General features: G+C 41.3%; 1 protein-coding gene across 1 annotated transcript; it reads right to left on the reverse strand.

Annotated features, from left to right (window-relative positions):
• Window positions 1-10,027: 10,027 nt before the first annotated feature.
• On the reverse strand, window positions 10,028-12,536 carry LOC124146096 (intestine-specific homeobox-like). The gene is made up of 3 exons (XM_046516180.2): window positions 12,146-12,536; window positions 10,792-11,123; window positions 10,028-10,406 (listed from the first exon to the last, which is right to left on the reverse strand). Exons 1-3 carry the CDS (start codon window positions 12,534-12,536, stop codon window positions 10,131-10,133), a joined length of 999 nt encoding a protein of 332 aa, XP_046372136.2. The 3' UTR covers window positions 10,028-10,130.
• Between the last annotated feature and the right edge of the window lie 294 nt (window positions 12,537-12,830).

The following is a 12,830-nucleotide window of genomic DNA, read 5'->3' on the forward strand; positions in this document are numbered from 1 at the left end:
CTGTAAAGTAAGTAAAATTATCATTCTAGACTGTTTTTCTTATCATGATTTATGTAGTCAAAATGTGAAAAAAATGAAAAGAAATCTGCATTCCTTTCTTCTGAGAGTTATGATTAAAACATACTTCATTAAGGCCAATTAAGTATACCAATATTGTATACTCATATGGTGAATACAATGACTGCAACGGAATATTTAAAGAACAAAATTTATGTTTATTGAAATATGCTGTAAATGGCTAATGGTTTGGTTGGCTAGGGACAATTAAATGTGATCACAATCGCCTCAACCAACAGAACACGATGTGAAAAAACATGATGCCAGTCATTCCGCGTTGAGTGGTCTTAATGTATAACCGTGGCCAGGATCCGCACAAGAGGCTATGAGGCACGCAAATAATTATTCACTAAGAAGGGTGGAGGAAGTGATTCCATCCCTCCTACGTCAGCTGTTTTGTACCAGCTCAAACGACCTTCATTTCAATCTGGGCACTGTTGGAGACGAAGTCTGGAGGCCGTAACTATGGAATACTGTAAGGGACATTCTCGCGATCTCGCATTCTCGCGATCTCGACCTTTGGAAACGAGCTAAATATGCCCAAAACACGAGAATGCGAGAACGCGAGATTTGGCCAAAATCTCGCGTTCTCGCGATCTCGCATTCTCGTGTTTTTGGTACGTAGCACTTTTTCTCAAAAGTCGACAACGCGAGAATGCGACATTTGGACATGATGCAAAATCTCGCAAACTCGCAATCTCGACTTGTCAAATAAGGCCACAAAAACACAAAATCGCGAGAACGCGAGAATGCGAGATTTCATTTCTCGCGATCTCGCGTTCTCGTGTTCTCTCGTTTTTGACGCTGTCCGTGCGCATGCGTAATATCATAAGGTCAAGCGCACACCAACTGAGAGAGGATGGGTAATATCAGTAGCACATGGCTATAATCCTTAGTTGTCTACACTACCACAAGCTTATAAGTTAAGCCAAAAGCTTCTGAGGTGTAGGTGTAAGTCTGACAGGGAGTGTAGAGCAAGGTGTGACTGTGTTGTGCCAGATTTAACAAGTACACAACTTTGCGAATTTGATCACATTTAATTGTTCCTAGACAACCAAACCATTATCCATGTACAAGCATATTTAAATAAATGCAATTGTTTGTTTTTATATTATTTACCATATTAGTAAATACTATTGGTATAGTCAAATGGCTTTAATGATGTAGGTCTTAAAGGTATGCATAAGAAGAAAGAAATGCATCTTTCACACTTAATGCCACCTAAGTCAAAACAAATAGTTAACTAAAATATAGTTATTTACTTTACAGATGTAGTGTTGGGTAACTGCGCTTGCGGTTTCAAATGTTAAATTTAGCGCGGTTAAATCTACAGGTAATCTAGCTCTTCATTGAAAACACAGTATGTTTATCTCCTCCATGGCGGCCATAACTGACATTTTGGGGTTGCCCCATATCTTAAAATATTTGGATGCCATTACCTGCAACTGTGTCAAGTTTCATGCTTTTGTCACAAAATGCACAATTTGCACAAAACTGGTAGGGACACTGGTGCATGATCTGTGAAGAGTTGTCTCCCTTGGCCGTGCCAAGCAGCGCTGGTTGTAGATTCGAACCCGGGAGCTCCCTAAATCTGATTCTTAGCTTGTCAGCCCCATACTCGTACTGGTGGGTTGCACCAACATGGTAAACGTCCACAAGCTTTCTTTCACGACTTCTACTTTCGGAAATCGTATAAGCAGTGATATTTAACTGGACTATATTGTTAAACGACGTTTAATCCCGAGGGTATTCCGGTTTAGAACAACAACCTATGGTTATTGTGCGGGGCGTTGGACGTTGTTTAGAATAACAATCCCTGGATTAGATGATGCATGTACTAAGCAAATCAGTATTCAGCTGATCCGTGAAGATCCTTACCTATGAAGATCCGGGGTAGAATAGGTCTTCAGCAACTCATGCTTGTCGCAAAAGGCGACTATGCTTGTCTAAGAGGCTGCTAACGGGATCGGGTGGTCAGGCTCACTGACTTGGTTGATGTATGTCATCGTATCCCAATTGCGTAAGTGATGATGATACTGGATTGTCTTGTCTAGACTCGATTATTAACAGACCGCCGTCATACAGCTGGAATATTGCTGAGTATAGCTGGAATATTACTGAGTGCGGCTTAAAAACAAATAAACAAACAGAGTAGTCATTTGGTATTTTCCCAGGAGGCATTCGTCACCAGTCGCCCCTTTCCGTAAATGCCGTTCGCCTTGTCCCGGTAAGACACGAGTGGTCACAAGTCACCAGTATACTGGTAAAAACATAGCATCTTCTCTTACTTGCACAGCTCTGTACAGCACATATTAAAACAGGCTCATACACAATTTCGTAAAAAGACATTATACATTAGAGAATGGTTAAAAGAAATTTTGTTTGGGAAAAATTTGTATCCGATTGCATATGATGTAGAATGCAAATTAATTGTTGGAAAAATTAATTTGAAAAGTTTCCTTGGGGTAGAACACAAATCACTCATCTTGATACCAGCTAGTGTCATCCGATCTTGTTGAAATACAATCATGTATGACAGTTAAACATCATTGTTTGACAGTTTGACCGGATTGTTTGACAGTTTGACCGGAGTGTATTCCATCACTTTAAGATACATTTTTTCTCGTTTTCACTGGTAATGCAGTCGGCTGTGTATGATCAAATGTGTCAGTGGCGAGGAATTGATCGTGGAAATAAATTGTAAACTCAAGTATATATGAAACGCAGACAAGTAAAGGGCATTGTGGGAGTAGCGTTCTGCGTAAGATTGACATGATAATATAAAACGTAAACGGAAGCCATTCTGAATTATCCGACGAAACAAATTCCATTGCGCTCAAAAGGCATATAGTAGGGGCAAAAACTATTTGAATCGCTAACTGGGGAATTGGTGATGATAACAGCTGTTCGCGATCTGGTAGCACCCTCCACTCACACAATTTGCATAAAAAGTAACACTCTCCTACCCAGAGTTCCATGCGGCCGGCAGCCAGCTAGCATAGTACCTCTGCCACAGGCCAGCGCCATGTGACGATTCGTCACATCTTTCACAGTCCATTCAAGATATTGCATATGCTTTTCATCCGTTTCATGTTTGACAAGTCTACACATTTTCATAAACAAATGTCAACGAATGGTTAACTTTCATTGAGAAAGTATGCAAATACGTAAAAATCTACTTGTTTTTGCGTAGTTATCCTATGTTTACATTGGTTGTACGGCTCCACGTGCTGTCATCGAAGCCCAACGGAGAGCTAGCGACACGGTCACTTTGATGCATAAATATATATTGTCATGCAACTCACTGTCGCTGTTGTAGTAGCATATCTATATAGTTATGCAAAACAATTTGTAAAGCGCCCCCAAATACTTGCATTAGTCCGTTCTATACTGATTTCTGAAAATGCGCGTTTGTTTACAAACAAGAGAAAAGTCCGGTCACGTGATATGCAAATTAGCCTGTGGCAGTGGTGTTATGCTGAGTCACCACTGCGACGGAGTGTGAAAAAGTAAGTGTTATTGGTATAAATGACATATTAAATAATGCAACATATAAGGCCAGTAGGTCAACTGGGGAAGAAGTCTGCCAAAACCATAAATCAGTACTGTCAACATTTGACTTGACTCTAAAACCTGAAGACACGTGTCCATTCCTCTTTTGCACTGGATTCAAAGTACAAAGAGAGGTATATTGCTGGGTCCAGCAAATGTACCATTAAATACCCTGTATCAAAGACTAACCATAATCCTTAATACAATCAAGGAAGGGCTTTCTTTATGTTCACAGAAAGTATTTGAAACAAGCGGAATTAATACAATGTGGATTCTCAAAACCTCAAAGGAATTGCTTGACTTTTTGCAATCTCAGAAATAAGCCGTGTTCCATTCTGTGAAAACATTTCATTTTTCACCTTTGTCACAAAACGTGGTGAACTCAGATACAGTTACGTATCCATATTCAGAGGCTCAGGATAAATTGTGAAAAAATGAAAGCAAATGTCATCTGAAGTTAACTGACCTGTGAAGATTCCGGGGTAGAATAGGTCTTCAGCAACCCATGCTTGCCGTAAAAGAAGACTAGCTATGCTTGTCGTAAAAGGCGACTAACGGGATCGGGTGGTCAGGCTCGCTGACTTGGTTGATGCATGTCATCGATCCCAATTGCGTGGATCGATGCTCATGACATTAATCACTGGATTGTCTGGTCCAGACTCGATTATTTACAGAACGCCGTCATATAGATGGAATATTGCTGAGTGCGGCGTTAAACAACAAACCAACCAACTGAAGTTAACTGAGAAAACAGTTTGTGAAACGCGGGACTTCCTCATTGATAACATCTACGTCAAATTTGGGGTAAGACTTTACAGCAAGAAGTAGGCATCCCCATGGGCACCAAATCTTCAACTTTCCAATAGTCAACATTCCCGTCATGTCGAACAATATTCCAGCAGCTCCAGCCTTTACTGTTTACATTTCACAACTTTTTAGATACAATCGAGCATGCCCTTTCTACCAAGATTTCAGAGAGAGAGAGAGAGAGAGAGAGAGAGAGAGAGAGAGAGAGAGAGAGAGAGAGAGAGAGAGAGAGAGAAAGAGATATTTCCAAATTTGACGCATCAGTGACAAAAATGAGTTCCTATGGAATTCCCTATTTTGACTTGTACAATTGTTTTTTTAAGGTATACAATTGACTTGCCTTTGCGTGTGTTAGTGACGGGTGCCGCCGGTGGGGCAGGATACGCTCACCTTTTCGCGAACACCTGGTATCATCAATATTTGATAGCGGTTCATAAACACATGTTCATGATGTAGTCGGGATCTTACAATCGATTCTGCTTTATGCAGAGATTTCTATTGGTCATGGAAAGGGTTTTGTCGATTTATGTTTTTACCTAGCTCTGAATGTGTTTTTCCATGTCTGATCGTTTTCCTCAACAATGTACAACATTAGGGGGACAACGCTGGGGTATTTGAAAGTCTTTGTAAACTTTGTATAGCGGCGCGTTATTTTACGATGTTATACCAATATAAGATAGCTACACGATAAATCGCACTAAGACACTAGAGTAAATTCATAGATTGCTGGAGACGGTCACTGTCAGCCTAGACACGCATCGAGTCGATACTATGCGATATTTTGGATGTGCATTTCTTCGTTTGCTCATTAGGAGGGCCGTAGCGAGGATATTCGTGAACAATCATGCAGTCAAGCTCTCTGACTTTTCTCAATTCTTCATGCTGATTGGCTGAATGGATAGTCACGTGATCTGATATTTGGATATTTGAACGAACAAAAAAAGTTCACACGATGTGAATTTTTTTTGGTCAAATTGATCGTGTGAACTTTTGCCGGAACTACTTTCCGGGGTTTCCTCGAATTCTCGATCGCTGTTTACGATCAACTCGGTTTTCTATTTTCTATTTAATCCCTGCATTTATCAGCAATATAATTAATTTAGTATTTTTGCCTGGTCTTGTAACATTTCATCTGACTTATGAATAAATAAATGCTTTGGTTCTGGTGATTGATGTCGTCTAGCTGCGACATGAAACAAAATGGATTGTCCTTGTGGTGATTTGGATATGGAATGGCTATCTTTCAATACTAATAACGCAAGTGAAGAAAACTACTTATGTAAAATTACTGAGGTGAACGAAATTGATTTATTGAGCGATATTTATTTTGATGCCTTGTTTTCGGAAATGACAGGAATCTAGCACCAATGAAAACAATGTCGTACCCTGCTCAGATGTGGCCGCTGACACAGATCAAACGCGACTGCTCCTGGTCAATCCCAAACTAAAACTATCGTATCGGGAAACAAATCTGAGATTTTGAGAAACCATAAAACATAAAATGGTAAGGAAAGAAACTTATAAAAAAAACCAAAAACCAAACTTACCTACCTGTTTTATCGATTGATCATCGGAGACTAGAAATCTACTATTCCGGTTACTGAGTTGGCCGACCTTCTCCGTGCATTCTAGGCCGAGAAGCGGCGGCACATCAGGAGTGACGGGGCACAGTAATGAAGCTGGCATCAGGTCATACAGTAGGCCCACCTCAGGTGACAAGAAACACCAGCTAAGCAAAGTATAGGTTCTACTACACCAAATCAGAACTGGTTGTGACAGTGCGGTTTTCGTAGGGAGCCTTCAGTGCAGATCAAGAGACATCTGCAGGCTGTGATTGGATGATATTGTGTAAGATTTTTATGTCTTTTAAATGTACATCCATCCAGCAATTAAAACTGCCCATATTTTTCAATATTTGGTGCTGACTTTTTTAACAAGATGACTTGTGCTTTATGTGAGCACAGATATTTTCAAGTAGGCGACATTTGGTGCGGAACTGGGGTTGGTGTGTTCAGCTTCCTGTACTCGGAAAAGGAGCTGACTAACCTAGCCAAAATTTGTGTTTTTATTGCAGCTTTAAGGCCAGACTGTGCATATATGTAAATGTAATGGCTGTTGAATGCCTAGTTATTTTTTAAAAAGATATAACGTTACTATAGAAGTCTATGGGAAAACATTTGGTTGTGTGTAACCTGTAACAGCACACGCGACAAATCCCAAACTCCAAATATAACACGCCCTGACGTTGAAAATAAAACACACACGACTCAGATCACTCGGTTCAAACCCCACCAGTCCATTCCGCATCGTCCGAATTGGTTTGCGATTATCCAAACACAAGTAACACATTCATACTTCGGTGATATTCCCAATTTGCTAGTGCCATGAGAGGGTTCACGCGTCGGGGTGTTTTCCATAACTGCTCCATAAACGTCATTTTCAACAGCAGTAAGTATAAATTTCATCCTCGTGCTCCCGTTCGACTCGAAATGCACCTCTTACAAACTTATGTTACGTCATTGAAGTGTGAACGATTTAAACGCGCTGGTTTAACTGTGTGAACCCCCGAGCTTCTTAAATGAACGTCAATTTTGCGGTCATGTGACCGACCTTTCGTCCAATGGCAAACCCGTATATCGCGTAAACTGAAAATTAAAACAATATATAGAAATAAACGACTCGTGGTCGATGTTTTCAGTACAATAAAACACTGCAGGGAGAATAAACCACTCGGGGTTGCGCCTCTCATGCTTTATTCTTCCTGCGTGTTTTATTGCACGATAAACAACTCCCAATCGTCGCAGTGTACGTACATAAACAATTCACGACTCCGGTGTTAAAGGCAAGAGACGCAATAGCGAAGGCCAAACTAACTATTTCTAAGAGATGTACAGCTTCTCGAACGTATATAAACAGAGCAGCCAAAGATAAAAATGAAATTATATCAATTAATATACGAAAATAGAAATCATATCAAAAACAGAAATTCTGCGAACACCAATCTCGCAATAGATATGTTTACCCTACTCACACACATGAGTCCCAAAGACGAACAGCTGAGACTGGCGACCTCTTAAGGGGACACGGGTGGCCCAGTCGTCTAGGCGCCGCGATGCGCTGTGCAGAGTTGCGTCCCTTTTGGCACGCCAGAAACCTATGATTGTGGGTTCGAATCCCGGCTCGCCCCGATTATGTTTCTAGGTTTGTCAGCACCATACCCGTGCTCGTGGGTTTCACCGAAGTGGTAAACGTCTGAAACCTGCATCACTTCGGGCTTTCCTCCCACATTAAGCTGACACGGCATGATATAACTGGAATACTGCTAAAAGCGGCGTTAAACCCAACTCACTCACCTAAACACTTAAAGCACCACCGACATCGATGTTCACAATTCATGTATTGAAACGAGAAGATATTTAGGTATTCCACGCTTAAACCGATTTCACTAAATATGGAATCTAAATAATATTGAAGATGAGTACTATTACCAGATAGATGCACCATTAAGACAGACTACCCGATTACTATTCTGCTGAACCTAAGTGTATCAAATATGCATTCTTAAGTTGTTAAAAAGTGCTAGTTATATACTGTTACAGACATGACGATGTTCAGTTATCATACATTGATGTTCAGAAGAAGCATTCTCTCAAAGAAATAGCCTTACTCCACTACTCTGCACTTTATACCGTGTGTGTACTATAGGCCTGTGGTCTCTTCAGTACCGAATGATACATTTCATGTCTCCTATATTCCATGTATTTAAGTTAACCATGGTCAGTATGCATAGTGGTTCGGCTACCGTGTTTTAAATTGTTCACACCAGATTCCCGTTTGATAAAAGCAACTCGTCTGAAATATTCTTGACATTATTTTCCCTTTAACAAAATTAAATTGTTTCACAGCAGATATTATTCTACATCTGTTTCCTTTTCGTTAACTGTGGAAAATGTTGGCCTGAAAGGAAATGATCAAATACAGTAAACTACGGTTATAACGAACTCAAAGGGACCACTAACTTTAGTTTGTGATAACCGTAGTTCGTTATAAGCATATATATACATTAACAATAGCAAATAGTCGGGACAAAAAAATCCGTTCGTTATACCCGTCAGTTCGTTATAAGCGTGTTCGTTATAAACGTACTTTACTGTATATTGAAGCAAATAACTGACAGAAAAAACAGCCACCCTTCTCGCAGCAGCATCGGCGACCAGAAAGCTTAATACTGTATCTCAATTGTGAAGCTCAAGACGTTAATCACTGCATTGTCTGTTCCAGACTCGATAGTTTACAGGATACCGTCATATAGCTAGGATATTGCCGAGTGCGGCTTCATACAACAACACAAACAAAACAAACAAATACATATAAGCGACAAAAGGTCCATTGTACGATTCCGAATATATCATGTGTTCACGAATCACTACCAAATAGTAATAACAGGCTATACTAGGTGTTCGCGAAAAGGTGACACCCCGTCACAAACGCACGCAAAGGGAAGTCAAGTTGGTACATTTCAAATTTGCTTCGGATATTATATTGGTCACTGATGCGCGGAAACCATAAAACGTTTAGAAAACTTACTAAGGAAGTGCATGTTCTCATCCTGATCAAAACTTTGGAAATAGAGTCGTGTGACGCTCCTTCTGATGGCTGTCCAGTTCCTAGCCCTTAAACGGACAGAAAGCTTTACCGTCTGTCGCTACAGTTAACCCGCCAGAAAAGTCGAAAATATGACGACATATTCCGTCGAAATATAACCTTAGAATTATTTAGACATATTTATTAATAATAGATCTGAAGGGTACACACGGCCAGAACATCCAGATCGACTTCGTAGTGGTAGAGCGTCCACCCGTACAGCGGAAGCTCCGGGGTTCCATCCCCAGCCGCGTCATACCAAAAGACGTTAAAAGATGGTACTTGTTGTTACCCTACCTGGCGCTCGTCATTAAGGGCTGAGTGGGGTATTCATGTTAAACTGCGAAACATGTGCGTGCACATCGCTATCCTGTCGGTCACTCGGCATTAAGGGACATAAACAAGGACTGGTCGGCTATACTGTGTCTGAGTCAAATATGAAGACCGCCTCCGTGGTCTAATGGTAGAGCGTCCGCCCGAGAGGTCCGCGTCATACCAAAAGACGTCACGAAATGGTACTTGTTGTTACCCTGTCTGGCGCTCGGCACTAAGGGGTTAAAACAAGGAATAGTCGGCTCGGAGTCAGTATACTGTGTCTGAGTGGGGTATTCATGTTAAACTGCGACATGGTATCTCAGTGGGCTAGCGCTATAAATCGGCATCAGTCCGGACTAGTGCAAGCAGCCACACACACACATGAATGCACGTCCCTATATAAGTGCAATAACCTTTGACGCGACGTCAAACCCAATTTCACCTTACCTTACAAAACAGAAAACATTTTGACATTGAGATTTTAATTGTGTAAACATAAATAGGTATATGTACAAATACATACAATTATTGACTCGACATCAGAATCATCTCCAGGAATTTTTTCTTCCATCGTAAGATTCCCTCTTCCAATGGCGGTTCAGACCGTATTGGCTGACACTACAAGTTCTATATTTTCTGGTGTCTTGGCACATTCATGTGAACATAATTCTCTAGTATATTGACAACATCACTATTCACAAGACTATTGTTCAGTGTCAATGATGTAAGCACTTTAAGATGACATTTGACCCCGTTCACTGCTGAACGTACATCTGAGGGTGGAGGTATGGGTAGAGGTGACTTGGGTACCCGGCCCCGGGGTACATCATCAGCGGGGAGGGGGACGCGGCGTAGGGAAACATCGACTTGGGTATGGACTGAGGGGTAGATTCAGGCGGGGATCCCAATGCCCCCGTCATCATTCCGTACGGGAAAGCCATCGGCATCATGGGGAAGGGGTAGGGTGTAGGGTAGGCTATCTTATCCTCTGCCCGGCGCTTGCATCGAGCGCGTTTGTTCTGGAACCAGACCTGGAAGAAATACACAGTTGAATTGATACCATGTCTGAAATAAACATTCACTCATTGTATATGAAAGTATTACACATATACAAAATACAACAAGTGTCTGACAAGACAATGTCCATGCTGGAAGGTAGGTGACAAGATCTCGCACACTTCGTTACACTACGAACAGCGTTTGATATAGGCATAGTAGATACAGTTGTTTTTTTAACGTGTATATATTTTAAATTTAAACATCTATACAGTATGTGTGACAAAATTCGTATGCAAGGGTTAAATGTAACAAAACTGTAAAGTAAAAGCTACGACACGATTCCAATCCAATACAAAAGAACTATTCTGTATAAACATATGGATGCTCCCAATGAGAAGGCCTGGGTAAGATTCTTACCTTGAGTCTAGGTTCCGGGATGGATAGATCCTTGGATAACTGTTCATAGACCTCATGTTCTGGATACGGAGTCTCCAGGAAGATCTTCTCCAGCTGCCGGACCTGCATGGGTGTGTAATTGGTGCGGTTGCTCTTCTTGTCCGTGATGGTCTTGTATGGGTGGGGACTGGAGTCGCGATCCGTGGAACTGTTCGGGTCCGAGATGGAACTGTCAGAAATGGGAGACTCCGGGGAGGACGTGAGGCTACGTCTTGGACGTGTTGGAGACGGGATCCTCTTTGGTGGGTCGTCTCGGGGGGAAGCTGCTTCCTTGTCACACAACGTGGATATGTCTGGAAGTGAAATTACCATGTATTATCTATGATTCATAAGCACTGAGAATATTAAAAATAAATACAGCCGGTAACTGCTATATTACTACACTCTTTCCATCATTTGTTAACAGATACAACGCACCAGCTATCTACACAGTGACGAGTAGAATTGTTTCAGGGGAAATACTGGATGTTCTTAGAAGAGACAATGTGTACAATATGCAACCTTTTCATGAATATATATTATTTTCCTTCATCCAACAAAGCTTTGGATTTTTACATCGTGCGTCAAAAAATGCCTTGTGATTATTTTTAAAACAAAGAAAACATCCAGGGTTCGATCCCCTGCCGCGTAATACCAAAAGACGTTAAAAGATGGTACTTGTTGCTACCCTGTCAGGCGCTCGGCATGAAGGGGGTATTCATGTTAAACTGCGACACACATGTGCGTGCACGTCGCTATATGTAAGTGCAATATTCTAGAACGCGACGTTAAACCCAATTTCACCTTACCTTACAAAACAGAAAACATTTTGACATTAAGATTTAAATTGTGTAAACATAAATAGGTATATGTACAAATACATTCAATTATTGACTCCACATTAGAACCATCTCCAGGATTTTCTCTTCCATCGTAAGAATTGGATCTTCTTAGAAGATTGGCAATGTGTACTTAGTGTGTACAATATGTAACCTTTTCATAAATAGATATTATTTTCCTTCATCCAACAAAGCGTTGGATTTTTACATCGTGCTTCAACAAATGCCTTAAAATTATTTTTAAAACATAGAAATTATCCTTATTTACTTGGGACAAAGGGTGGTGGGGTAGCCTCAAGATTAAAAAGTTCATTCGTCACGCCGAAGGACCGGGGTCGATTCCTCACAAAGGTACAATATGTGAAGCCCATTTCTGATGTCCCACGCTATGATATTACTGGGATATTGCGGCAATACCATACTCGCTGACTTACTTGGGACTGTCGAGCGAGTGTCATGAATATATGTAGGTCCAATTCAATCGAATAAATTCTTACCTTGATTTTTTCTCGCATCGGTAATCCTATTTGGAAACACGTGAGCAGCCGGGTATGTCGGGTAGGGGTGCATCCGGGGCATACAGGCGGGCCCAGGAAACACTGGAGTGGAGGGGTAGACTTCCGGTTTCATTGGCCCGGTTCTGCCCAGGAGATCATTAACACTGAAGGCCGTGTTCCGTCGGGGTGGTAGGTCAATGCGGGTAGGTGACCTTTGCAGGTGACCTTGCTCGGGGGACGACTCGGGGGAGGGGAGGGTGGAATCTGAGCCACCGCTGTCGTCTGCTGTGGGAGGTCGTGGGTTCATGGGGACAAGGCGTCGTGGCATGGGCTGGACAATAGCAGAAGTCCGTTTTGGTGTGATTCCGGTTATCAGACTGTCCCCATTCATTTCTGACGGTGGAGCAACCTACAAATGAAATTTAACTTGAGTTAAGTCATAATATGGTCGAATTGCGCCTTTTTCTGCAGACATTGAACTGGTGATTTACACGATGATGAGTTATTCAAGACGTGTCAGAGTGAAGGAAACGTGAAAATACATACGTAAACAGTAATCTGTAAACAGAATTTAGCTGTGGTATCAACTGAATACAGAACACACTTAGCGACTTTTAAAAAATGTTCTACTAAAACAAATTAAAAAGTTGAAATCCACAACCTAATCCTGTCTTCATTACTGAAT

The sequence above is a fragment of the Haliotis rufescens genome, unplaced genomic scaffold, assembly GCF_023055435.1.
Source record: "Haliotis rufescens isolate VD_foot unplaced genomic scaffold, xgHalRufe1.0.p SCAF_68, whole genome shotgun sequence".
Taxonomy (NCBI): domain Eukaryota; kingdom Metazoa; phylum Mollusca; class Gastropoda; order Lepetellida; family Haliotidae; genus Haliotis; species Haliotis rufescens.